This window comes from Dacryopinax primogenitus (assembly GCF_000292625.1).
Source record: "Dacryopinax primogenitus strain DJM-731 SS1 chromosome Unknown DACRYscaffold_25, whole genome shotgun sequence".
In the NCBI taxonomy this organism is placed as follows: Eukaryota; Fungi; Basidiomycota; class Dacrymycetes; order Dacrymycetales; family Dacrymycetaceae; genus Dacryopinax; species Dacryopinax primogenitus.
In genome coordinates this window covers 438752-465179 of record NW_024467222.1, presented here as the reverse complement: position 1 = coordinate 465179, position 26428 = coordinate 438752, and the positions used below count along the sequence as shown (strand labels likewise).

Below are 26428 nucleotides of genomic sequence, written 5' to 3'. Positions count from 1 at the left end.
GAGAACAAGGAAATCAGAGTCAACGAGCGACAAGAATCAAAATCATCAACAAGAGGTACAATGCGGGCAGGACGACGAAATCAGAGTCAAGGAACGAGAAGAATCAAAATCATTCAAAGGTATAACACGGGGAGGACGGCGAAATTAGTGGTGTCAAAGAATAAGAATAATCAGAAGAATTAACGCAAGCCAGCTCCCCATGCGCAGAAGGAAGGTATGGGATCTTCATTATGTCTACGGTGCGAGGACTTCTTAACAGCTTCCTCAAGCTCTTGCGAGAAGAGCTGCGTACTGCCGTGCAGCAATATTTGATTCCGTAGGGCCTGGGACCCCAGAAAGTTGACCCCAGGCACCACTCTTCTTTATATTTGCCTCACTATACTTCACGTGAATAATATGTAAGAAAGTGAACATGTATGAGACGCTATACATCCCTGCTACATGACGAATACAGCGATGAGGTGGATATATCGAGAACAGGATAGACAGGCGGTGTACTTCATTGGCATTTTTCATAATAAAAGGTATATCCCCTTTAACAATACTGAAGCAGATGTTTCGGCTCCCAGTGCCTGGGGTCAACTTTCTGGGGTCCCAGGCCCTAAGGAATCAAATATTGTTGCACGGCAGTGCGGAACCCTAGGACCCTCGACGCGTGACTTTTCGGTAGGGTCCCCTTTGTGGCGCGGGTTATGCCGGCGCAAAGCTACGCCGGCGCGAAAACCTACGACGGCGCCGAGCTGCGACAACGACGACGCGCAAAGCTACGACGACGACGGCAGGTAAAGCTACGACGGCCATTGAGTCTTTATAATTCAGGCGCTCGATGCATCTGCCAACACATCAACTCTTGCACAACTTTGCATTCAACCACCAGCCCCCCTGCCAGCCTCCTACTAGCCTCCTACCAGCCCCCACTAGCCTGCCCATTATGACCGCTCAATCCTACGCTGGCTTCTTATTTGGCATGGTTACCAGCACATTTGGTGCAAGTCCGGAGTCGGCTGGGGTCGCTGGGGAGGACAGCAGAAAGATAGCGGCTTCCAAGCCGAAGCCAAAGAGTACTAGAGGTGCGCGCGTAATATCCGGATTTCTTTTCCAGTCATCTGAGCCTCCTCCAGTACGTCGTCTGCCACTGCCGACGATGCCCGGCTCCTTCCGCGCTCTGACTCCGGAGCCGGTCGCAGAGCCTGCTCAACCCACAGCGCTGGAACCACCGACGAAGCGGCGGCGGATCTCCAAGGAAGACTCGTTGGCGATCGACGAGGTGATCGAGAAGCTGGAGCAGGAGATTGAGGTGCTGAAGACACGTGTAAGCACGCGCGTGTACGCTGTAGCACCTTTCTTTGACACTTCACGCCTAGTTGGGGAGGACCCACCCGGCTCCTCGCCAAAGTTTCAAGGTACCAGAGCGTGCATCCGAGACAACGAGTATGCAGAATGATAGTCGTTCTTCGATTGCCCCTCGACAAGACATGAGCCACGTATTCGATGAGCTCAAGCATGTACGCTTACGTAAAATTGATACATCCGCTATTCCCCTACAATCTCGGCGAATTGTTCGTACTAGCCCTACGCAGCTCTTCTCGCAAGAGCTTGAGGAAGCTGTTAAGAAGTCCTCACACCGTAGATATAATGAAGATCCCATACCTTCGTTCTGCGCGTGGGGAGCTGGCTCGCGTTAATTATTCTGATTGTTCTAATTCTTTGACACCACTAATTTCGCCGTCCTCCCCGTGCTATACCTTTTAACCATTTTGATTCTTCTCGTTCCTTGACTCTGGTTTCGTCGTCCTGCCCGCATTGTACCTGTTGTTGATGATTTTGATTCTTGTCGCTCTTTGACTCTGATTTCCTTGTTCTCCCCGCGTTGCACCTTTTTCTAATCATCTCATTCCTTGACACTAATTTTCTCCTCACACTGTACCTCTTCGTCATCTTAGAGTCGGGCATACCTACCCTAGATTAATGCCATCCACATTAATATTGTCAAGAGCAAGTGGCTGTGTATTGTCGGTGGCTGTAATAACAATGGTGGCTGTGAACAACAACCCTGAAAGAAATTTCATGACTTGACTGCAAAAAAACACTCACACGACTCTACTGCTTCATTATTGTTCATATTCCGTTTGAGTTGTGACTCCGAAGCTTAACCTTATTGATCCCTGTCAAATATCTAGCCAGCATCGCCTTGATAACACAGCACACCATATCATGTCCCATCCAACCCCTTCCGCTGACGAGATCGAGGAACTCCTTCTTTCCTGCCGCTACGGCGACCTAGAAGACGTGCGCGCATTCGTGGAGAAGTTTGGGGCTGCGGCCGCCGCGGAGGCTAGGGATGACCGGGGGAGCAACGTCTTGCACATGTGTGCGGCAAATGGACACGAGGGTTCGTTTTCCTACCACTTCCACGTATCTGCCTATGCTGATCAAGCAAACAGACGTCCTTTCCTACCTCCTTCCGCTCATGCCCCCCTCCCTACTAACAACACCCAACACTTCCCTCTCCCTCCCCGTCCACTGGGCAGCGCTCAACCGGCATCTCCCCATCCTCGCCATCCTCGTCTCCGACACGCGGATCGACGGCGCGCACCTCATCGCCTTGCCTAACGGATCGGGAAAGAGCAGTCTTACGGTTGCGGAGGAAGAGGGGTGGGACGAGGGTGCGAGTTGGCTGGCGGATAAGATCGAATTGGCTTTGGCGGTGGGGGAGGGAGAGACGGCGGAGGGAGTCGAGGAGGAGGATGTGGGCGAGGAACCGGCTGAAGGAGAGAAGATGGATGTGGATGTCCAGAAGTAGGCAGGTGGACGAGCGATTATACCCTGATATGATGGATACCCACGATGGAGCAATCAATATGGAATTGCACCACCCACTCTCCAGGCCAGTGGACGTTGTGAGCGTGGGTAGGAGCAGTCGTTCATGGTCTATATCCAAGAGTTGTGACCAAAGCGATCGAGTCCCTGACCTGGAACCTCCCACAAACACCCAACTCGAGAGCTGTCAAACCAAGTCCCTCAATTCCTGAAATGCAAAAATAGTAATAAACTAAGAATAAAATACAAGATATCTACCCCGCCCTACGCCTTCCCCTTATATCTTCAAAACCTGGCGGTATCAGGCGGTTCCTCAACTCACACCTGCTTTTCTCCTTTTGTCTCTCCCAGCTCAAGCGCACTCCTCGGCACTCCATCCCGAATTAGCGAGGGCAGCTGGAGCACTAGTCTTGCTGCGGTATGACTCTCCTCGAGGTCTGTATCTTCCCACGGGTCTTCTTGTCCGAAAGAACCGTCACGCCGGCTGTGTGACCCCCTGTTGTGTGGCGATGGACTCCCATTCCCCGTAGATGTAGAATTAGAGAGGACATTCTCCTTCCCTCGGCGTAATTCATGCAAGTGTGCCGTCCTAGCTAGGCGTTTCGCGCTCCCTAGCGCAGCTCCGGGTCCACCAGTCGCACGTCTGCGCGGGGAAGTGAGCGCTCCGAATGAATGGGAGGAGGCGTGGAAGGGAAAGGCGGGGTGGGAGACGTGTAACGGACGCGGGGTTTGTGGTGTTTGGATGGGTCGGGGGGAGCGACAGGTGTTAGGGGTGGGAGAACGGGGTGGGGCATGTGTGGCCGAGGGACCAGGAGCGGGGAAAGGGATAGACAAGCGACGTTCCAGAGCTGGCGCAGGCTTTGCAGCCTCGTGCATTTCCGGCGTAACTTGACTTTCTACCGTCGACTGGCGAGCCGCTTCCCTTGCCGTGCGCGAAGCGTCCTCCCTCGTCCCGGTGAGACGGAAGGCGGTGGATATGGCCGCCCAGTCGGGACCGCGGGTGAGCGTGGTGACGAAGAGAACCACGACGAGCAGGCAGAGCTGAGCAACCGACAGTCTCTTCTCCAGCACCACCTGGTGCACCAGTTAGCTCCTTCACACCAATTGTAATGGACAGCGCAAGAAGCCAGAGTGAGAATCGAGTGACGCGCACGCACCTCGTTCTCTAGCATATGGATCTGTGACACCAGCTGCCGCCTCTCCAACTCCATCCTCTCTCTCTGGAGATCCATCTCCCCCAGGGCAAGCTCGAACGCATGTCTCTGGTCCGCTGTCTGCATTCCTTGAGCTCACCAGCTCCATAAAACAAAGGGGAGAAACGCACCAGTCCCTCAAGCCGGCCCTCCCAGCCTCGCTCAACTTCCCTCCACCTCCCTTCGCCCCACCTCTCCTCCACACCCTTCTCAAGCCTGCGAAAAGCCTCCCTCATCATACGACTCTGTTCTTCCATATATCTCGTCCCAAGGGTGGTATTCAGCTCGAGAAGGGTGAGCCGGTTCATGATGGTGCGGTAGATCGATTCGCCTGTGGGGAGGGGAGGGGCGGCGAGCGTGAGCGAGTAGGAGGGGGATTGCGGGGCTGTCACGGGGGTAAACTGGGGTGGCGTCGAAAGGGTAGACGTGGATGTGATGGTGGTCACGACGGAGGTAGATGAAATCTGGGAAGGTGGGTCGGTCTTGCCAGTCGAATGTACAGAGTTGAGGGACGAGTCGCGTTCCGGGCTGGATGGGATAGCAGTCGCTCGCTCAGATACTGCCGGCCCCTGCACCTGCGCCTGAGCTAAGGCATCTTCGATCATAGCCGAGTCTGGCACGCTTGTGTTTTCAACGGCGGCGCCAACCGCGTCCACATATTTGTTTCCCGTGCTATTCTTCCAAGTATCATGCTCAGAAGCAGCAGATTCCTGGGGTTCCTGAGTAGCCCACGCGGGTGTTTCTGGGACCGAGGAACGAGAGGAGGTCGCGGTTGATGTCGTTGCCGCGGTGGTGGAGGTGTCGATTGAGGACTTCCAGATGGATGTTGGGCTGCTTTCAACCGTCGAGGGGCTGGACAAAACGACAGCCGGTGTTCTGTTCTCCACGATTTCGGGCGATATTGGCGCATTGGAGGCCATGCCCTCCTGTGGCTTCTCCTTTTTCGGTTCTTCCGTGACCACGACCACCTGAACAGTCCTGGTCTCCCGAACCTGTTTCTCCTCCCACTCCCTCTTAGCCCTCTCCGCCTCCCTCTCTCTTACCTCTTTCTCTCTCTCTTTCTCCCTCTCCCTGCCCTCTTCTTCCCACTTATCCCTCTTCCATTCCTCCATCTCATTGAGGCCATACACCCTTAACAGACTCACAGGACAATAGAACTCGCCCCCATAGTAGCTTTCGAATACCACCCTGACAAACCTATGGAACCCCTCTATTTCTGGCGCAGGATGAAAACTCTGCACGGCACGGACATTGCGCGCCTCGAAGGTGCCTGCGTGTACCCAGCCTTCGGGTCCAGGAGGGTAGCGCGGCGAGAGGTAGATCGAGATGTTCCTGAACACGCCGGAAAAGAACTCGTAGTTCGCAAGTTGGACAGTGTCGACCCAGATATGATCGCAGAGCTCAACGTCGACCCATTTCTCCTTTGCGCCGCATTGGTGTAGCATGTACCTGTCCTTCTTCCTGCTGAGGATTGCACTGGGGTTCTTCGTACCAGGGGACGAAGCGTGCACGCGCGCACTACAGTCGTCAGAAGCGTAGTTGTATCTGTCCGTGAGGGGAATAGCGATCCTCGGGCCGGAAGTAGCGGCAGGGAAAGGAGAGGGCGACGCAGCCAAGGGAGGAGGGGCGAGGAGAACGTCGTGTGCCCCTGATGGAGGTGCAGGAGCAGTCCCGTCCGCTGCTCGGGGTGGGGAGGAATCGGTAGGCACGCCTTGGGCGATCTGTCGCGCTTTCCATTCCTCGAAGGAGAGAAACCCTTCGTCGACGTCGTCCAACTCTGTAGATGGAAGGGATTCAGGAGGAGGCTTGAAGACGTCGCTGATGTTGACCACTGCGGGCAGAGGGTCGGCAGCGACGCATGGCGTCCATTCGCGCAAAGCGTAGAACGGATCGTGCACACAGCATGGCTTGACACCGGCGACGACGTGGAGGACAAGAAAGAGACCAAACAGGCGTGTGATGTTCATAGTGCATACATCGTCGTTGATATGGTCGTTGTCGTCGTCGACGGTGAGCTCACCGTCCCTTTTGTCGTTGAAGCTGTGTCCTTACACGTTGGACGCTCTCCGTCGGCGTCCTGATGACGGCCCGAGAACATACGGAAGCGAAGAGTATCCGCTGTCTTTCTTGCCACACATACATCCTATGTATTCGCCCCCAATTTGCAATAAATTCACTACACAAGGTAGACTGCGCATCATCTACACCCTCATACTCTCTGGAGGACCTACATAACTCTTCCTCATATTCCCAGTATCAACCACCACACGCTGCAACACCACAGCAGGCTCGATCATCCATACCGTGAGCTTATGCGCTCCGGGCGTGGTCGTAATGTCTGTCAAATATCGTTAGCACGTAATCCCATAATTGCATACCGCAAGTAGAGCGGGCAACGAGGTTCGCAGGACCGAATAGGTAATAGACGCACTCGTAGGGTTCTCCAGGATCGTATTCACCGCGTACCCGTCGTTTCCTCCCCACCCAGCAGGCATAGTACTACTCGGCGCATACGGAATGAAATAGATACTTTGCGCAGGCTGGTCGTCCCACTGCACCGCGTATCCGAGAGGGCGGGAGGGATCGTTGTTCAGTGATGGGGAGACGTAAGTGTATAGTGTCACGTTCCCTCCTACGGTGTTGAATAGGTAGATGTCGTATTCCCTGCATTACGGTGAGCGACTTATGCTGACCATGGCAGGGCACACTTACAAGCTCGGTCCAGTACCGGGAGTAAAGTTACCAGAGTTGGGAGGGAAGGGCGTCACCCAGGCCTGCGGGATCGAAGATACGTTCGGTGTGTTGAATAAGCTTGCCAAAATCTGCCGCTGAGTGGCCATGACTGATTCTAGAAGGGCAACGTTGGTAGTTGGGCCCATTGGCACTAAGATGTATTGGATGAGCACTTCATCTCGGAGAACTCAAGTTACGTACAGTCACCAGCGCCGCGCATGCCGACGGTCCAAACACCCTCGTACTGATAACCACGCATCGCACCTTCCGTCCAGTACTGAGTAAGATTGGCTGCATTTCTGGCGAAGTCCCAAACTTGTCCCGGGTAGTAATAGTTCCATTCATCTGTACAACCGGCATGAGACAACGGTCAGAAACAAGGATAAAGCTTACTGGGAGTTGACCGCATAATAGGCTCCTCGTGACTGGTCGTCATCACGACCCCGAAATAATCAGCCAGTGGTTGGTTCAAGATGTCATCTACGCCGAACATGCTATGCAATGATCAGTTTAGGGTTGATCCAGCCAAGTTCCATGTACTTACCCGGACCACATCGCCAGCAGAAGCGTGTTCGCACGCATCCGAAGAATGAGCTCGAAGAGATGGCTAAAGTAGTTCATTAGCCTAATCTTGACATTTATGGGACCTGCTTACGTGTAAAAGTAATGGTTGAAAGGGAGTGTGGTCCCATTAGTAAAGTAGTACTGGGCCCAGCTCTGCAGCGCAGGTTGTTCATCGTTCAAGACTGCGGGGAATGTTAGACAGCATTACGGTGCGCTTGCGAATCTACTTACACATTGCCCGATACTTAACGCTTGGGGATCCATGAGCGCAAGTGTCGACATACAGCTCACTGTTAGTCTTGATCGGTACATCGGCCCACCTAGACAGAGCTCAGATAACTGCTTGATTTTTCAAATACGTCAACGTACCAATACCAAGGCGAGACACCCATCTGCTCCGATAGTTCATACATTCCGAAGATCGTACCGCGTTTATCCGATCCCATAATGACGTATGCCATATCGATGCTGGGGAGGGGATTCATCATCATATGGGCGGTGTATGCCTCCCATTGTCCCGTAAGGCCGGAAACGTCCATACCAGTGTAGCTGACCATCTGATCGATAAGAGACGAATGTCCCAGGGTGCCAATCAACACCACAACGCTGGGGGAGGACGATGAAAGAGTTGATCCAGTTGTGATCGTCTCCGCATACGGCATGACACCAGTCACGTTAGCGATATCATTCCGGAAATCGTTCGCAGCTCTGAGGACACCGGGCCACTCATCGTCAGAAGTGTAAATGGGAGTTGCCTGACCATTGCTGACAAGAGATATAAAAGAGCTGCTGGAATTGCTAAAGTAGACGCATTGATACTGTCCAATGGCCAAAGAAGCAATAGGGAGCAGGAGCAGGGCGATCGCTCGACTCAACGCAAGAGAGGGTCTCATCTTGCCCAACGCGGGAGCTAGCAACTTTGTCAACTCGTTTTGCTAGGCGGCAATTTATTCACTTCCAACATACCTAAATTGCCCCATTCGGGCCGTCTAGGCTGCAGAAGCATGACACGTTTGCATTGGGGTGGGAATCATCGATGACGGCTTGCAGCTACGATGCTCAACGGTAAGACCATTGAGCCGCTTATGTTGCCTATTGGAGATACAGAAGGAAGAAGATCATGTGGACATCTTGCAATTAGCCGCAATCAATAACCAGATGCATCGCAGCCAGCGAGGCACGTACTGGGGAAGATGAGAACATGACAGATGTGGATGAACGAACATGGACGGAAGGAAACTGCATTATCTTCTTGTATGCGCGTCTGTCACGTGGCCGCACGTTACTTTGGAACAGTTGATCGAAGCAAGATGTCTCTCCTGTTCTCCTGTCGAAAAGCATATTGCCCACCTCTTTAGACACCAGGGTCGAGAGACACATTTATTGATACCAAGGGAGTAATCTCGCCCATCTTGCTCAACGCAAGCTCTGTGTCCCCCCAACCAATCAATCACACGTACACACTCTCAGGAGGTCCTAAATACGAATACCGCAGCCCGCCGGTGTTGATGATGAATTTCTGCATCACTACCCCAGGTTCAATCTGCCAGAGCGTGAGCGTGTGTTTCCCCAACGCCGTACTATTGAATTCTGAGACGTAACACTTCAGTGTCTGTTTCACAAGCAAGACCAGGAACAGAAATACTCACGAATTGTTGTGTTGATCATGCTGTTTGCGACCCATCCATCTGGGGTATCCCAACCCGGAGGTTGAACAGAGGCGGATACGATCAGAATGGGATAAACGGAAATCGGGGGCGTGTTATCTAACTGAAGCGCATAACCGAGCGGTTCCATGTAGCCATGATTATCTAGGGATGGAGACATCACAGCAGTTACGGTGATATTCCCATTTGTAGTCGCATTTCCGCCGATGGTATTGAAAAGGTAGAAGTCGTACTGGAGATTTGGCCCGGTTCCAGCCGAGAAGTTGTTGCCTGCGACAGGGAAAGGCGTTGCACCAGTCGAATTGCGACCGTAATTAGGCAGGATACCCCAGTAAGCATCATCCACCGTATTGTTACGTGTGGCATGAGCCGCATCCCATGCAACATACCCATCACCTTCAACAAAACCAGAAAAGTTGCTCGGAGCAGCGGTATGGTACGCTTGAACGTAGAACGGCACTAGCTGGTTAGCCATCGCCTCATTGTGCAAGTACTGTGAGGCAGAGCTCGATTGAAAATTAATCTGCGCATATCCTACCGACGCATTGACTTGAGACCAATCGACAGAGAGCCAGATTCGTGTTGTCGTATTTGTACCGCTCACAGGAACAATAGTTCCAGAGGTCTGGGATATAGAGAGCCAAGTAACGTTGGACGAAGCGGTCCAATTAAACATAGCAGGTCCCCCAGCACTGATATCCACCCATCGGGTCACCGGCCCGTACGTGTCGAACGGAAGCATGGAAGAAGTTGGACAGCTGTACATTTGGGAACACTGGAATAATCCAGTCAGTGACAGAGAGATATGATTATAATCTGCTCCATACATCGTACTGATCATCTCCCGGCCAAGCACCCTAGGTATGATGAGATCAACCAAAATGACAATGATACGTGGCACGTTACGTACGAGTGAGCCATCAATGGTGATACGCATTGCTCCGGGCAAAGCGGTCTTGCGACTGGGTACCCTACTAACAAAAGGCATGGAATTTTGCATCGGCTGCTGCCAATACGCATCTGCAAGACACCTCTTTGAGATCCGCGGATGTATTCATCGGGCAAACTCACAACCCATATGCGATTGATCCATGATGCTGAGAAACACAATGTTAGACATTGCCGCGACTACATGGATACACCCTCTTACTGTTGCCATTTCCCATCAAGCATCGTATGGTACTGATGCTCCAGATCATAGTCCTGCTCAAATAGCATGGCGACTTCATCATTCAGCCAGTTCGTGTCCAGTCTAGCTTGACCAGCGTAGAGGTTGTTCATCCCGGCATAGATATACATCTTCTGGAGCGTATAGCTCGCCTGTAAAGGATGGTGTACCAGCTGGAAGTACGCCGGTTGGAAGGCAGGATCGAGCTGATTCCATATTGCCCATGAAGTAGCATTGAGCACCGCATAAGTGTCAAGAATGTGACCGGCCTCGCCGTAGTTCGTCAAACTGTAGGTCGTGCTGTTGAGTAGCTCCGGTTTGCGTCTCGCGTTGAATTGAGTTACATTGCTGATAATGTCGACGATGCTTTGTGACTGCTCTGGCGGGAGAGCGAACTCACGCTGGGCCCAGGCGAGAGCGAAGTCGTTTAGGTTGAATTGGTTCCAGCGCGAAACATTGTATGCGTAAGTGAGGAAGAACTCCTGTTATCCGCCTGTATCAGTTGCTGGTCACGCAAGCCCAATTTCAGACAAACGTACAATATCTTGTTCATATGGCTTCAAATCACCGACATTGACGACCCACAACTTTGACGCCTGTCTCTCATAAGTGAGGTGCATCTGCTCCCAGACCTTGGCGAGTTGCGTCGAGCGAATCCACTTGTAATCCCTCGGGGCACCGACGTAGTCGAAATGGTAGTACATTCCTGCTCCCCCACGTCGGGAAGTCTCATTTCCCGTAGGCAAGCGGCGGACGTTGCCCCAGTTATCGTCTGCCCACAAAAGAATCTGTCAACTTAGAGGTCAATTATGCTTTCGTGATATGGAGATGTAAGGACGAACAATATCGTCAGGCACAGTCATCCCACTGTCCCAATAATCTTCGACCTCTTTGTACAGGCACCATGCCTGCGGGATGACAGAAGGGTCCGAGACATTGTAGACCGACGAGATGATTCCACGTTGGGTTGCAATGACCTTCTCCAGCAGTGCGATATTCGTTGCTGGTCCGAGCGGCACTGTCTTCTCCATAAGAACCCCTTCCAGAATACAAAACCAAAAGCGCACGGTCTCCATTTCCTCGCATACCAACACTGTACAAGCTCTCATACAGTTTTGCCCTTTCCGCGCCTTCGGTCCAGAAGGCCGTGATGTTCGCAGCGTTGGTATTGAAGTCCCAAGGACCTGAGCCAAACGTGTTCCATTCGTTCGGTGTACTGCGCATCATAGGTTCCTCGTGGGATGTCGACATCACCACGCCATAGTAGTTGGCAAGAGGTTGGTTTTCCGGATCGTCCACGCCAAACATGCTGTAGTATTATCAGGATGCTGAACAGAAGAAGAAAGACATATGAAGGATGACATACCCGGCCCACTGTGCCGGCCAAAGTAAGTTCCCTTTCAGCCGAAGGATCAGCTCAAACAAATGGCTATAGAAGTAATGGTTGAACGGCGCGCCTGTGCCGTTTGTGAACGTGTACTGAGCCCAGGACTGGAGTGCAGGTTGCTCGTCATTCAGGACTATCTCAGTGCTCTTAGTAGGGGTTGTCAAGGGGTGATTGATGACTCACAGATACCACGATACTGCACACTTGGCGATCCATGAGCACAGCCGGTTGCGTGCACTTCCGCGTTCTGTTTGATCGGCACGTCTGCCCACCTGTCTCCAAGCATCAGCATCTTCACTGGCGTCAAACCCAGGAAGAACGACCCACCAGTACCACGGACTGACGCCCATCTGTTCTGAATGCTCATATATAGCATATATCGTCCCTCTACGGTCCGAGCCGCGCATGACATAGCCATTGCTCACGCCCGGCAAAGGGGAAGACACGACAGTAGCATCATAGACCTCCCACTGGTCCACAAACCCAGCAGTGCTCAGGTTGGCGTGGGACGATACCGCGATCATCAAACTGGTGCTGTACGTCCCCACGAGCACCGCCGTGCTTGGGAGGGAGGTGGACGTAGAGTTCCATAATAGTAGCTCTGGCCGAACACCAGTGACGTTGGCGATGTCGTTCTGCAAGTCTGCTGCTACGCGCAATACACCTGGGTCGTCATCGGCACTCGCGATGATGGGTGCTGCAACACCGGATGCGACGAGAGGGAACGAGCCGGCTGAAGAGGTGAACGCAAGACATGGAGCTTGACCAATGGCCTGTGCTTGAAGGAAGAGAGAGGATAGCAGGACGAAGGAGCCGAGCAGGCCCATGATTGTCGGATGAAGATCTAGCGGCCCGAATCAGGTAGGACGATGGACGCAAGGACTTTATGCCTTCATGTCTGGTCAGATCGCAGTCGGGATCTGGCGGTCCGGTGACTAATTTCAGCACAACTTGCGTGCACTTGAGCATTCAGGTCGACCGCGCTTCTAGCCACCACGTGTTATCCCCTGTACCTTGCATCTGGCAGTATCAGATGACAGACAACAACATGTTGACCAGCTTCTTGAGAATGCTGAAGATGTCCAAGTAGGCGGGTTGGGCACCTCGTAGGCCGTCTGGGAATAACCTTCTGATGACAGCTCTAAGTCTGCCCCATGGGGAGGACGAAGCACCGTTGATCAGCATATCACCGATCCGGGTACTGTCGGAGAAACAACCTCAAGGAGTAAAGCAGCTTGTCATTCCAGCTCCGTACGAGTAAAGTAGAGTAAGCACCGAAGCATTCCTGCGGAGAAACTATATGCGATCTCAGCATGCTAAGTATTCTCGAGATGGTCGAACACTTCTTCGCCAAGCGTGGGGAATGGCTGCTTGCTTCTTCTGCATGTGCTGCACCACGGATACACGCGCTCCGCATCCGGGGTAACGGGGATGTTGCGGGTTCCCCGCAGCGGCAGTGAACGGAAGAGGTCATCTCCGGTCAGGACGACCAACCTCGGTCAAGCGCAGTTTGGGAATGCCCCGAACTACACGTGCAGCACGCGTCATGGGAGAAGATGTTAGTCCAGCTTATTGTTAAAAAAAGAATGGGTCGGACAGAGTCGGGACGATGATTGTCCATTCCAACAGATCTTGAACAAACCGCCGTTCTTCGACTTTTCCAAGGATTTTCCGCTGGAAGCTGATTACGTCACAAGGGACAAACCCTGGTGGGTCACGTGCGCTGCTGTTCTCCTCTCTTTCCCCTAAGCGCACCAAGATCACCCACCCGAGGTCGTTGTACCAAAATGGATTCCCTAAGTTGGCTCATCATCCTTCTAACAGCATTATTGTACGCACACAATCCACACCCCATAGAAGACCTAACCCTCCCAACAGGATAAGCCTCCTCCTCTGGTTCGCCCTCTCAAGCTGTCTCGCCCACCCAATCGCACACCTCTCCCACTCGCTCTGGGATACAATCCTAGCCGGCGCGCAAGCGGTCGAGTATGCTCCTTCGGGGAGGATGAGACGTGCTCCGAGGGAGGTGTTTGGCGAAGAATGGGAGTTGGAGCGAAGAGGAAGGCGGTCGTGAGTTTTGCTTGGGGAGTCGACTGATTTGGTGAGTTGCGTCTTAACTGCTTGTGGGAGGTGGCTCATTTGAGAAAGTATAATATTTGCATTACACGAACCACGTCCGTGGAGAGAGCATACATAGATGATCGTAAGTCATAACTATCTCATACAGCAGTACACAACCAATCAACCCATCCCAGCCGTCTAGGACTTCCTCGCTTTCGCCAGTCCACCACCTCTAAACGCAACCCTCACATCCCGCGCCTTCCTATCCCACGAATCACAGCCCTTGTCCCTCGCCTGCTCCAGCTCCTCCTTCAGGCCCTCATCACACCACGCACTCGCAGTCACCAGGCTGATCGTATCCGTCGGGTCGAACGTCGGCAGGCGCGTATTGCGCAGGTAGAACATGGCCCACAGAGCGAGTGACACGGTGAGAAGGGTCATTATCACCAGAGGAGTAAGAAAGAGGTAGTCGATAGACGAGAACTGCCAGGCGAAGAGGAGGAGAGTGACTTGCCCGGAGACGGGGGAAGAGAGGGCCGGTTGCGTAGACGTATATTGCAAGCGAACGGAAGTGCCGACCTAGATCTTTGTCAGCTCATCTCACGTACATACATTCCCGGAAGACGCACGTATTCCATCCATCCCTTGAGATAGCTCTCCCACACATGCGGGTACCAAACCGCATAGTTCTTCCCGGCGTAGAAGGCGTTCATCACCGCCTTCACACTCTCGAGCACAATGTTGTTCTGCGTGTTCTGGCCTAGCAGCACCGCCTGCGGGAGGAGGGCAATCATAGGCCCGAAGATCGAGGTATCGGGTACACTGATCGGGTTGAGGTTGCTGATCAAGTGCTGGTCCATCGTCCCAATATATGTCGCCGTAGCGGAAACAAGATACGGGGAGATAGTGCATCTACCGTAGATGTATCAGCCTTGCCCCAACACGAGTCAGACACACGCACGTAAGGTTCTCCACCCCGCTCATCGCGTACGCTCCATAATGCCTCAAATAGAAGTTCCACGAGTCCTTAATCTGACCCGGGCAAACAGCCGCCTGGACCCAATCCCCCCCGACGACCATAGCGACCGGCTGCTGATCCCCACACGCACACGTGCCCATGACCTGCAGCCCAGTCGCCAGAGGTACAGTAGTGTTCATGTTATAGCTCAAAGGGCTGACGCTATCGTTCGTACATGCGACCTGGGCGCTGAGTCCCTGCATCCCGAGCGTGTAGTTCCAGAGGTTGTTCTGTACTGCCAACTGCTGGGAGGGCATCAGGTTCCCCACATTGGCCCGGACCATCTCCGGGTCGATGGGGAGCACACCGCCCGTCGTACCGGAGAAGATGGTTTTGCCGAAAGAGGTGTAGCCTGTGTCCCCGAGGAGGTTGGCGTCGACTGCCGCGCGCCCGGTGTCTAGCATCGCCGGGAGGGAGTTGCCGACGACGCAGGTAGGCTGGAGGCCGTCCCTGGGTTTCCGTGAGTCAGGGTCTGAGAGGTGAGGAGAGACGTACGTACCGGTATGCTACCCACCAGTTGCACTGGGTGATGCTGCCATTGGTCATGTACCACTGGCGGAAGGCGTCGCTTGCCAGGTCTGCCTCTGCAGTGGACGTGGCGAGGGGTATCGGCCATGGGTTGGGGGAGATGATCGTATTGATGCAGGTGGTGAGCACTCCTACAAGAAGGATATGCACAAACGTGACGAGGAACCAGCCGGGGTTCATGATGATCAGACTCCCGTTCCGGAGCGTGATCCACCCTGCGAGCGTCTTGAGCCTGTGGCTGCGCGCGACTGCAAACTTGCGGATGACGATACGAACGACCATGGCGTGACAGCTTGAGAGTGTGGCGGATAGGAGTGTACTGATGACGGTGAAGATGGCTGTCCAGAGCTTGGGGTTTGAGAGCCCGAGTTGTTGGACGAAGAGCGGGGCGATGATGGCTGAGTCGCTGGAGAGGCCGGAGAGGAGTGCCACGCCTGAGGTGAGCACCAGAGTACCGAGCAGGGGAACGAAGTACTCCAGGACACGGATGAGCGCGGACTGGTGGTGCTCGTGCTCTTGGTTCTGGAGAAGGATGCGCTGAGAGGAGAATGACGCGGAGGAGGAGCCCGTGCGCTTGTGTGTCATCGAGGGGGTTATGGTGGACGCGCTGGACAGAGGTGGGGAAAGGAAGGCATCCTGGGAGGTTGAGTTGGGGGGAAGATCATACACTGCCGGTGCGGAAGCATGTGCGCCTTGCGGAGTTGATGTAGGTGGGAGTTCGTATCCTGCAGGCACTGGAGCGTAGGCGTTCGGGGCAAAGTAGCTCTGGTATGTTGGGCGCTGAGGAGAAGGAGAGAGATCCGCCATCTATCGATGATCAGAGGATGCGTGGGGGGAGGTAGGGTCAACTATGTTGCTCTCTGGTCGACTGGAGGGATATAACACGCCCTGCTCGAGGCCAACAACAGTTAAGTTTCAAGGAGAATCCCAGTGGTCAAGGAGGAAAGAGATCAAGTTCATCGTTCATCGCCCTTTTGAGAAATAAGAAACCCGGCTGTCACTCGCTAAACGGAAGTGGCCGCAGACCAAAGAAGCACGAGGCGCCCATGACATCGTAGCGTGGGAGTTACAGCCCTGAGCAGCGCCCATCTCAACTAGTTCAGCAGGCCCATGCACACAAAGTTGACATGGTGGAGACAGGCAAGGGTCCGGGCAGTGATTGCAGCGATGCTCAGGAACACGCACGTGATGTTAAGAAGCACTTAGGCAGCTGTGCTAGTGGCTATGCCCTTTTCTTCCGATGAATAAACGGCTTTGTTCGCTTCTTAGGACGCCTTGGTTACCCCCGGCTTGAGCTCCGGATTCCCGTTTATTCTGACAAACACCCGCTCAAACTCCAGCGAAAACTCTCGAGTTAACCCATGTGACCGCCACCAGTATAAATATTAATGGACGGCGCCTCTTCAGGCCACCTCTCTCTCTCTCTTTCTCCTTCCTCTTCCCTGTGTTTAGCTCGTCCTAGTCCCCAGGGAACTATCTGCGTGTGAGTCTTAGTTTACGTAAATCTGGGAGAAGTGCCTCCTGCTCGGGTGTGGTCTAGCTTCCACCAAGCGCGTGTTCGCTGGAAGAACTTCTACGCGCATATATATTGCTTCTTATTGCTGTCAAACGTGCGGATGCCCTCTGCTCCAGTCGACAAATCTCCGGACGAGCCCCAGTACCTGATCATTCACAATCCCTACCCTCGTCCGCGAAACAACGGCGGAGACCTCTGGGACGACCGGGCAAAAGCCGCTGTATGCCAATGGCTGACATGCTTCATCCCTCCCGCGTCGATCCTCTCACTCTATTCTCGCAAGCGGGTGAGCTGTTCCCACACTCTTTGAGCGCTGTACTAATCGTCAAGATAGCCTAACAGCATGATCCTAGCCGAAATAGCGCACACGGTCGACCTGACCCCCGTACTCGGCGCCCACTACTGGTGCACATTCGACAATACCTACCCTCTAACATGTCCTGAGAAATCCGGGATCTTCTTATGCAAATACGAGACCTTCGAGGAAGCGGTGAGCAAACCCGCCTGGGAACCAGGGGCGATCCATCCTGCCTATCTCAAAGTTCTGCGTCCACCCCCAAAGCTCAGGAACGTCGTCTACCCCCTTCCGCAGCCCGTTAGGATGTCGGAATGCTTCGGCCCCGCCGACCCAAGTTATTCAATGGAGAACCCTCCCCCTCCGGAGGGGTATGTACCGGTGCCTCTTGCAGCCCCGCAGCTTAACACTCCGCAACGGCCTGCCCCGCAGCCTCCGAGGCAAACTGGTGGTTCCCGGGATCCGAGATACAATAATTTCCCGCCGTACCAGGACCAACCCCGGCCAATGCAAGCGCCCACCTCTAGCATGCCGAGCGGGGGCACCCCAAACACTGAGGCAGGGGGCGCCACACCCTTTCGGAACTTGTCCAGCTCTGCGACGCCGAGGTTTACCCCACAAGCCTGGGAATGGAACGACAGAGAGAGTGAAAGTGTATCTCCTGCGTTCCCCGATGACACACCTCCAGTACCGTCCCCCTCTGGGGGATCTCGATCCAATAATCCTCCCAACCCCAATGCCCGCCCCGCCAACTCCTCGTCTATGCCTCCTCCTCCTCTGCTACCTGTCAACATCTTGAACCGGAACACCGCAGATGTTCAGAACCGGAATTCCGCTCCGTCGAAGCGCGATCCTCGTTTACGCGGGCCAGACGCTCGTCCTCCTCCCTCAGCAGCCGCCGATCCCGCTCCTGTACCTCCAACTCCCGCGCAGCCTCCTACCCCGGACGCTAGAGCCCGTTCTCCAACCCCATTCCTCCGCCAACCTGTGTCAAAGACTCTTGCCCCCACTCCGAACTCCAAGCTTCTCGGCTCGGGCGGAGGGCTCTTCGGCCGACCGGGCGAGCGTCCTCTTCTCCCCCCAAACCCCACACCTGCAGCACAGCAACGCCTCAGCGAAGCGGGACTCGCCTCCCCGCGTATGGGCAGTTCGGGATCTACAATCACGGACTCGTTCCCTACCCCTCCTCCTCCTGAAGTGAAATTCGAGCCTTTGGAGGTGGAGAGCCCGAGAGTGAGGGTGCGTGTGTCCCGCGGGGCGGAGCCGGACGTCAAGCCTGTTATATTGCCCAATGGGGAAGCTGTCGATCCACAGCATATGACTGCTGCACAGCGTGCCCAGGTGGATAAGAGCGGCGAAAAGTGGAAGACTGAGGGTGATGTCAAGCTGGCGGTCAAGCTGGAGATCAAGCCGGAGGTGAAATTGGAAGTAAAACAGGAAGGGGTGAAGAAAGAAGAGCCAACACAGATCGTCATCGTAAAAGAAGAATCCGAGCGCATGGCCAGTAGGACGCGTGCTGCTCATCCTGCTCCTGGGCCGCTGGAGCATCCAGAAGAGGACAACCGAGCGAGCACGAGGGCCAGGTCGCACCCCCGCGTTCTAGAGGATAGGAACGAATATGTGCGTGATGAAGCCTATCCGAGTCCAGTGGGAGACGAGAGGAAGCCCTTTGTTCATCCTGCACCGGCTGTGAAGCTTGAGTTTGGGAATAGGGAAGATGTCAAGCCGGGGCGCATGCTGGATATCAAACCGGACGTCAAGCCAGACATTAAACCAGACATCAAACCAGACATTAAGCGAGACATCAAACCGGACATCAAGCCAGATGTCAAACCAGACATCAAACCAGACATCAAACCAGACATCAAACCGGACATCAAACCAGATGTCAAGCCAGGCATCAAGCCCAATATGCCCCCCGGCATGCACCCGGAAATCAAGCCCGATCTACAAACTCTGGAGAACGACGACAAAGCCTGGGTGTACGTTTCCTGGGAGCTCGTTCCCTCCAACCCGGGCGTACGACGAAATGTGACCCTGGAATGGCTCCGTGACCCTCATGGCGGGCACCATGAGGTCGCTTGGAACGAGTATGTAGATCTTGATTTCTGGTTGGTTAGGGATGACGAGGATGGGGATGGGGATGTGACAAAGTATCACGACGAGTCAGATGGGGGGAGTCCTGCGCAAGACGTGACTGCTGTGGAACTGGAGGCTGATGACTTGCTAGATCAGAGTGAGCAGACTATTTTGGGACGTTGATGTGGAACTTATTGACTCCTCTTTAGTTGGGGTCGAACTTGGTATGCTGACGAAGCGCAAGCGAGAGGAAGAACACCACAATATCGGCAATTCCAAGCGAATGAAATCCAAGTCCTTGCGCAACACGACACATCCCAAATAGGCCTTGTCCCCCTGGGACAATATTGTCAATGCAGAGACGCGCGAGTTCCATTATGGGCAACACTATTGATACATGCCAGACCTCAGAACCCATTAGAATTACAACAATGTGTGATAATAAATGTATGAAAGTGTGAAAAAGTGAAGGAGTCAAGAAAATCATGGAGTAAGCATGGGTACACAGGCCTGGTGGAACACCATGGAACAGAGGTAGGAAAAGCCAGAGGTGGTAGGAAGGGTAACACAGCGATGCGTGGGCCAGAATAACACTAAGACTTCGCTGGTGTGCCCCGGGGCGCCGCCCCTCGGGGCTTGGTCACACCGCCTCGAGCAGCGCCGCCGCGACCTGCGCTGCTCGCACTCCCCCGCCCGCGACCGGCTCCGCCTCGTGTGGGTGAAAATGCAGGTTGTTTTGGTGGTGGTACTGCGGTACCATCAGGTGCAAGAGGAGGGGCGGGGACAGTTCCATTCGGTATGGGCTGCATCCAGGGCGGAGGATACATGGGCGGCGGCCACATAGGCGGAGCACCAGGAGCCAAGGGTGGTGGGTATCCCGGAAAGGGCGGCAATTGAGGATATGCTGGGTGTGGCATCATGCCTGGCGGAGGTTGAGAAGGAGCAACGGGTGGGGCTCGAGGACCATTGACAGGAGACTGCGATGCAGTCTTGCGTTTTTCAGCCGCAGGACTGATAGCAACGCTGCCAGACTCGGAAGCTGGTACAGATGATAGCACCTTAACTGGAGGTGGAGCAGGTGACGGTCGTTTCTCTTCCATCTTAGGTACGACAGGCGGAACAGGAGGTGGGGCAGGGGCTGGTGCTTCTGATCCTGTCGCGCTCTTGCCTTTCTTTTTCTTGCTGGAAGACGCCGACGCATGCATAAGTATTTCTCCTTTAGTTCCGATCTTGGTCTTAGACGCATTGCCAGGATCCTCAGGCACGTATCGCTTGATCTCGGTGCTAGCCTTCGGTTCTTCCGCCACGGGGCGAGGAAAGACACCATCCAACGGGGAGATCGCTGCAGCGTTGTGCGCATTCTTGGAGTTCTGCGCGTGTTGTGCCTTGGTGTGATTTTCTGGTCCATTTTCCGAGGGAGCTGGCATGGGTAGGAGTTTCGATTTGTAGAAGTTGTGCAGCAATCCAATTTGCTTGTCGATCTTGTCCTCAGTGAAAGGTATGAAAGGTGCAGGCTTCGGGTATGGGAGGGGTTTTTCTGCAGGTTGCTCTTTGGCTGCAGCCGCTGCAGCCTTCTTGCCCTTCCCAAGCAACAGGCGTTTTGGTACTGACAGGGATGTAATTCCTTCCAGACCGAGGTCTTGCAAGCCAAGAAAGTCCACTCCAAGCATGTCTCCAAGCGCACCCCTGCAAATACGTGAGTGTCGGTTAAGAGAGCTCGATATTTCAACATACCCAACGATGTCCTCTTCCTCATCGAAGTCCTCTTCGTCAACCTCCTTCTCCGTCTGCTCGCGGTATGCTGTCTGTAGCCTGCGCGAGATCTCCTGTAGCCGCCCGCCATATCGTTGCACATCATCACGGACGTAGCGTTCGAGCTGGTTGACCTCAGTCACTCCGTTCTCGAAGAGGGTATGAAGGACAATCTCCTCCGCCGGCATATCCGCCGAATGCATGTCGAGAAAATACCGCATGCTCCGACCAATGTTGCGGATGTATTCAGCTGCCACATCGTTCACTACGCCCAGCGCTGTTTTGCTGCACCCTAGTATGGAGAATCTGTTATTCCAAATGAAACAGACGATAAGCCATGGACTTGCCTTCAAACCCAGCATGCCGCAATAACATGTAAGAAGTGTTCTTGATTCCATCTTCGGGTTCGAAGGCGTAACCAGGTCTAGGGGGATCATCGGGCTGCTCCGGCGGAGGGGGTAACGGATCTTCCATAACGATATCTTCTTCTCCTTTCTCCTCTGCCTCTCTGATATCGGCAATCCTTTGAAGCTTGTCCTTCATCTTCCGCACTTCGTACAAAGTTTGGACGTTGGACTCTATTGAACTTCGAAGTGTCTCTTTTCGAACGTGTTTCTTCTTCTTTCTTTCGATCACTCCATTTCTACAATAGCAGTGAGATACATGCGGGTAAAGTGAAGGGAACAGCCACGCACGCTTTTGGTTTTTTCTTCGGAGGCATCTCCACCGCGTCATCAGCAATCCAGTCACCCAACTCCGGGACACCTGAAGCCATCATTTCTGGCTTCATGAAATCACCATACCAATCTTTGAGGAGTTCGTCTCTGACGCCGAGGTTTTTTCTTTTTGGGGCATGACCGTTCTGCAATATGCGTTCTTCTCGTTTCTTCTCCACTACCGCCTTCGCCTCAACTTCTGCGGCATCGAATGCTTCTGCGAGTGTACGCTTGCGTGGTCGCTCGGGAGTCCGTTGTGGATCTGAATTGAAGGTCGGAGCAGGGAATACGTCCATCGGTCCAAATGGAGTGAAGACAGGATACTCAGATTTTGGAATGATACCATCGACAACACCTGCGTATGAGGGTCCGGCTTGAGCTAACGGTCGATCATCGAATGAGTCCAGCTTCCGTGTCATCTCCAGGAAGCGAGTCATAGCGTCCGGTGTTCTCTGCGGTAGTGATACCAGCACATTCTCGTCTTTCTTCGCATTCTCCAGCTCGGCCTTGGCCGCTGCTTCCTGCTCCGCATTGGCTTCTCCCTGAGCAGCCTCCTTCGCATCCATGGCGAGTAGCACGCTGAGACTCTGTCCCAGTCCACCAGTAGAAGGTGTCGTCTTCGCCGTTTGCTCCATCTTCTTTTCCCGCTCGCGCATCTTTGAGCGTTCCCTTTCCAGTTGCCTCTCCCGCTCACGGTCCTTCGCGGACATCTTTGGTTTGAGTTTGCCATTCTTAGTAGGCTTGGCGACCTCTCCGCGATCGTTGATGCGCTCCAGGACATGGTCCGCTTTACGACGCATTAGCTGGGCTTGCCGGCGAAGAGGATGTGTCTGGCAGTCGTGAGTTGTCTGTGACGCATGCAGGTAGAATATAAAGCTCACCGGTTCACTATTGTACGTGAGACAGTTGTCCCAAATCAGGTTGAGATCGGTGGCAAACTGTGCCTTGTTCTCGTACACACGATTCTTGACCTTCTTCACCATCGTTGATAGGTCCATTGGATTCTTGATGTCTACGAGATATACGAAATCAGTAACAGTGGGTGTGACGACAGGGAGCATTAACGGACAGTCCTCATAGTCAGGGGCTTCGCTTCTCTTGACAGGGTTGCGGAATGCGACAGCTTCGGGCTACACGCATACATGAGCAAAACTCCATCAATCCAGCTACTGCGAGCTCACTGTGGCCCTCAGTTCGCTTAACACTCTGTCCAGCGTCTCATAGAACGCGTCTGCAGCCTTGTTGTCCTAGATCGCGTCCGCAAGGGACCCGTCAGCCACTACTCGATTTCACATCACGACGTAACGCACTCGATATGACTGAACCTCGGCTAAGATTTCTTTCACATGAGCTGCTTTCACTCCATTGCCGAGCGAGCCGCTTGCAATGGCGGAGAGCAGGTTCTAGGAGTGTCGTTATGGTAGGCCCTGGTCGAGGAGGACATGGATCAGGGTCACATACCTTCATGATCTCGTCCTCGGAGCGTCGCCGCGCTCCTTCGGGATGTTACCAGGACGTGTCCGGTGAAGATCAGATAAAAATGAGCGATGGATGGCACGAATTGAAGTTGCAGCCCGGAGTATAATACCTAGTGGTCGGTCCAAGGACAGGCGTCTAAGGGCCAGCGGACAAGTGCAAGTGGCTGTACCTTGTGGGTTGTGCTGCTTCCGTAATGTAACACCGTCTCGGAGTATGCAGAATATGGGTTATTTCATGGAATTTGGTAAGGACAGCTACAAATGCGAAACAAAAGAAAACATGTATGTAGATAGTTGAGAGCATGAGAAATCTCATGATGTTGGAACACGAAAGTGGATCTAGTACCCGGTAGGTCGGACATGCTCACTCTAAGATGATGAAGAGGTACAGCACAGCCATGGGGACAAGAATATTAGTGTCAAGGGATAGGAAGAATCAAAGCAATTAAAAGCTACTACATGGGGAGGACAAGGAAATTAGTGTCAAGGAAAGAGAGCAATCAAAATCATTAATACAAGCCAGCTCCTCAAGGGCAGAATGAACCCTTCCAGACACATCTGGCTGGATGTCCAGATCCTGGCCAGCAACATCTGCAAAAGCCAGCATGTGGGCATGTCATGCAGAAGCATCCTCTGGGAGAGGTGTTTGTGGGCATGCAGGGGCAATTGAAACACTCAGAGCATTGATTGACAACCGGGATAATGGGCCAACAGAAGTATCAAGAATTCACACACATGGAAAGCATTCTCACTGCCCCTGAACCATTGTGTGACCTCAGACTCAGGTCAAGCACCCAGGAGTTGGAGACTGCATTCCATATAAATGAACACACCAGATTGGGTGCCAACAGTTAGAAACCAAGAAAATGTGATGAAAAAGATGAGCCCTTCAACCAGTTGCAGAGTATCATGAAGTTACAAACAAATTTGGCTTCTTCGGTGGAACTGGTGAGGGACTGGCTCTGGACCCAGTCTAGGCAGTATGAGGCAGTCTCATTCCTGCCTGCCTTGAGGTCAGGAATCTTGGAACTGTCTCGAGACCAGACTGGTCTATTGCAATCCCCACACAGAGCTGCCTCCAACAAGAGCAAGCAGAGAGCAGAGAGAAGAGAGGCTCAGGGCTGACACAGACAGTGCGACTTCCTAATCCCACAGTACAGATGTACAGTTCCAGCATACTTGTCTGTGAAAGAGACCAGCCTTCAAAAGAAGGGAGGGAGACTGTAGCAGAAGGTCAGTGTCCCTCCTGCTCTGGAATCAAAATGTTATCAGGACCAATTTCTTGATCTTCCCAGGGTGCCTGCAAAAATTATTCCCTGCAGAGACCCATATGACTGAGGACAGAGCAACGAGTTTTGCAGGGAAGCAGGTCAAGCAGTCAACCAATAGAGCACAGGTGAGAAGGATGACAAAGATGAGATAGAGAAGCAGACTATCCAGACCTCAAGGGAGGTCTTGAATGGTCGACAGGATCATGGATAGACCAAGAGCACAAAAGCAGGAGGACCCAGTTGCAAGAAATTGAGAGATCCTGTGGATCAACAACATGAACTAGATCCCCTCTGGGGAGCTGACAGTTCTCTCACTGCGGGATATGACAAAACTCCAAGCACTAGCCTTCAGCAGACTGGGGAGGGAAGGAAAGGTGATGGGGGGATGGAGAACAGAAGTTATGGCATGAATTGGAGCAGTCATGGTTAGGCTGGGTTATATAGGCACATCACGGATTAACATTCAGGTGGGTTTGTGGCTGGTGAATACCAGCCTTGCAGTTTGGCACAGAATTCAGAATCTGAATTCTGCTATTACAAAATCTGCATCCCGGCCTTGGCTGTGCTGGATTTGATCCCAGGTCCAGGGCCCAAAATGAGGTAAGCAACATTAGGTCATTTAAGCATGTGACATAGGCACAATTTCTTTTTTACTCTAAGTATTGTAGAGTATTATACTTGTAGAGAATAACTAATAATTAATTAATGCACACAATTGAGTCAATTTTTTGAATTTAAAGGACTTGTGAGGACACTCAGGCACCAGCAACACCATAAAATTAACAGTATCTACAAGATACCTACAGTACATGACAAAAATAAAGAGAAAGGCCCTGACATGATTTTGGTGGGATTTCCCTATTGGAGGCAATGCTGTGACTTCCGTGCTATTCAGTACTACAAGGGGTGAACCCTTTGGGCCCTGTTGGGGAAGTGCAGGATAGTATTAGTCCCTGACTATATGCCAGAGCAGCCAGGCACTCTGTATGTTTGCAACACTACCATTTGCATCATGTGAGAAGAAGGTTGCTGAGTCAGCACATGTGCATACATGTGTTAGTGCTGTGTATAGCTGGCCATGTGCAAACACATCTGTGCAACAATCCAACACTGACCTATCAAGTGTCAGCCCTTGGCAGCTGTTGAATGTGGTTGCATATGCCAGACAGAGTGGAAGCTGGTTGTGGATGACTGTCCAGCTTGCACAGTGGGGCTTGAAGGTGAAGTGGATGTGGGGGATACAGTGTAGCTCATTCCCCAGTTGGCCGTCCATGTTGAGGATGCACACCTGCACAAAACACTGATTAAGAGCCTCCACAACCACATGGGCATTCTTCACTAGCTTTTTCTGCATAGACAGGTTGCGCATGAGTGCACACACTGCCCCTGTCTTGAGATGAAGGGCATGAGGTGGGACACCATGGTGGTGCAATGTGTTGACATAATCTGGCATTTGCCAAGGATCATCAAGGTCCAAATCTTCACCTTCCTTCACTGCATCTGCACTGTGGTAGACAACTGGGAATACTGTAAGCACATTGTGCATGCACATTGGGAATGACATGATTACCTTCATCTGTCTGGAGGAGTGCAAGTGCTTGCACATTAAACTCATCCACCAAGTGGTTGCAGGAACTGAGAAAAGCATGCTGCATAGCAGCAGCTGGGTCATGCAGAACATCTGCTGGGTAGAGAAAGTTGAGGACTATACCCAGTTCTGTGGTTGCACCCAGCATTGGCAACCAGATTCATGTCCTGGAGGTGTCTTCTCCCACTGCATCAACAAAGGCAGAGAAGAGTGGGTCATTGCAGTTTTGCACTGGCTCATGCAGTGAGTGAACATTGAAGGCTGGCCAAAGGTAGCTGGAAAGGATGGATGCTTCATATGCTGCTGTCTCACCACCACTTTCAACAACAGGTGCCACTTGCCGGAAGTCCCCCAAGCCAAGGAAGGGTATGACACCAAAGGGTGCATCCATTGCTGTGATTTGATGGCAAGCAGTATCAATAGCCTCCACTGTTGTGTGGTTTGCACCAGGCAGCCCATCCAGGATAAGGAGGCTGGCTGCACAGATGAGGTCTGCCCGTAATGAGTTGTCTGTTAGGGCAACACAGGCTGACTAAGTCTGCTTACCTAAGAGTGCCAAGAGTCTAAGCAGGCAATAAGGAAGTGGAGTAGACC

At 53.1% G+C, this 26428-nt stretch overlaps 9 protein-coding genes across 9 annotated transcripts; 4 read left to right on the top strand and 5 right to left on the bottom strand.

The window, feature by feature from the left end:
- Window positions 1–931: 931 nt before the first annotated feature.
- DACRYDRAFT_112327 (uncharacterized protein) lies at window positions 932–1685 on the top strand (the record flags this gene model as incomplete). The annotated part of the gene is made up of 3 exons (XM_040769392.1): window positions 932–1070; window positions 1122–1312; window positions 1365–1685. 3 exons carry the CDS (start codon window positions 932–934, stop codon window positions 1683–1685), a joined length of 651 nt encoding a protein of 216 aa, XP_040623895.1.
- A 529-nt stretch (window positions 1686–2214) lies between these two features.
- On the top strand, window positions 2215–2803 carry DACRYDRAFT_59950 (uncharacterized protein; the record flags this gene model as incomplete). Its single annotated transcript, XM_040775597.1, has 2 exons — window positions 2215–2392; window positions 2445–2803. 2 exons carry the CDS (start codon window positions 2215–2217, stop codon window positions 2801–2803), a joined length of 537 nt encoding a protein of 178 aa, XP_040623894.1.
- Window positions 2804–3177: 374 nt separating this feature from the next.
- On the bottom strand, window positions 3178–5534 carry DACRYDRAFT_25415 (uncharacterized protein; the record flags this gene model as incomplete). Its single annotated transcript, XM_040774152.1, has 3 exons — window positions 4145–5534; window positions 3978–4094; window positions 3178–3894 (listed from the first exon to the last, which is right to left on the bottom strand). A coding segment is annotated over exon 1 (1141 nt), but the record flags the coding sequence as incomplete, so codon positions are not given.
- Window positions 5535–8760: 3226 nt separating this feature from the next.
- Window positions 8761–12359, bottom strand: DACRYDRAFT_59782 (uncharacterized protein; the record flags this gene model as incomplete). The annotated part of the gene is made up of 12 exons (XM_040775587.1): window positions 8761–8900; window positions 8960–9752; window positions 9805–9834; window positions 9888–9997; window positions 10049–10074; window positions 10128–10627; window positions 10685–10933; window positions 10988–11163; window positions 11213–11454; window positions 11512–11665; window positions 11716–11804; window positions 11860–12359. 12 exons carry the CDS (start codon window positions 12357–12359, stop codon window positions 8761–8763), a joined length of 3009 nt encoding a protein of 1002 aa, XP_040623892.1.
- A 960-nt stretch (window positions 12360–13319) lies between these two features.
- On the top strand, window positions 13320–13606 carry DACRYDRAFT_112323 (uncharacterized protein; the record flags this gene model as incomplete). Its single annotated transcript, XM_040769391.1, has 2 exons — window positions 13320–13363; window positions 13411–13606. 2 exons carry the CDS (start codon window positions 13320–13322, stop codon window positions 13604–13606), a joined length of 240 nt encoding a protein of 79 aa, XP_040623891.1.
- Window positions 13607–13791: 185 nt separating this feature from the next.
- On the bottom strand, window positions 13792–15946 carry DACRYDRAFT_19036 (uncharacterized protein; the record flags this gene model as incomplete). Its single annotated transcript, XM_040771418.1, has 4 exons — window positions 13792–14172; window positions 14223–14505; window positions 14555–15061; window positions 15111–15946. The coding sequence occupies 4 exons, from the start codon at window positions 15944–15946 to the stop codon at window positions 13792–13794; spliced, it is 2007 nt and encodes a 668-aa protein (XP_040623890.1).
- A 2637-nt stretch (window positions 15947–18583) lies between these two features.
- DACRYDRAFT_102678 (uncharacterized protein) lies at window positions 18584–19274 on the top strand (the record flags this gene model as incomplete). The annotated part of the gene is made up of 2 exons (XM_040767654.1): window positions 18584–19186; window positions 19239–19274. Coding segments are annotated over exons 1-2 (537 nt in total), but the record flags the coding sequence as incomplete, so codon positions are not given.
- A 212-nt stretch (window positions 19275–19486) lies between these two features.
- DACRYDRAFT_119786 (uncharacterized protein) lies at window positions 19487–22964 on the bottom strand (the record flags this gene model as incomplete). The annotated part of the gene is made up of 9 exons (XM_040770865.1): window positions 19487–20715; window positions 20764–21073; window positions 21129–21424; window positions 21477–22327; window positions 22379–22509; window positions 22567–22627; window positions 22679–22744; window positions 22808–22900; window positions 22959–22964. The coding sequence occupies 9 exons, from the start codon at window positions 22962–22964 to the stop codon at window positions 19623–19625; spliced, it is 2907 nt and encodes a 968-aa protein (XP_040623888.1). The 3' UTR covers window positions 19487–19622.
- Window positions 22965–25294: 2330 nt separating this feature from the next.
- On the bottom strand, window positions 25295–25687 carry DACRYDRAFT_29761 (uncharacterized protein; the record flags this gene model as incomplete). The annotated part of the gene is made up of 1 exon (XM_040774323.1): window positions 25295–25687. A coding segment is annotated over one exon (393 nt), but the record flags the coding sequence as incomplete, so codon positions are not given.
- Between the last annotated feature and the right edge of the window lie 741 nt (window positions 25688–26428).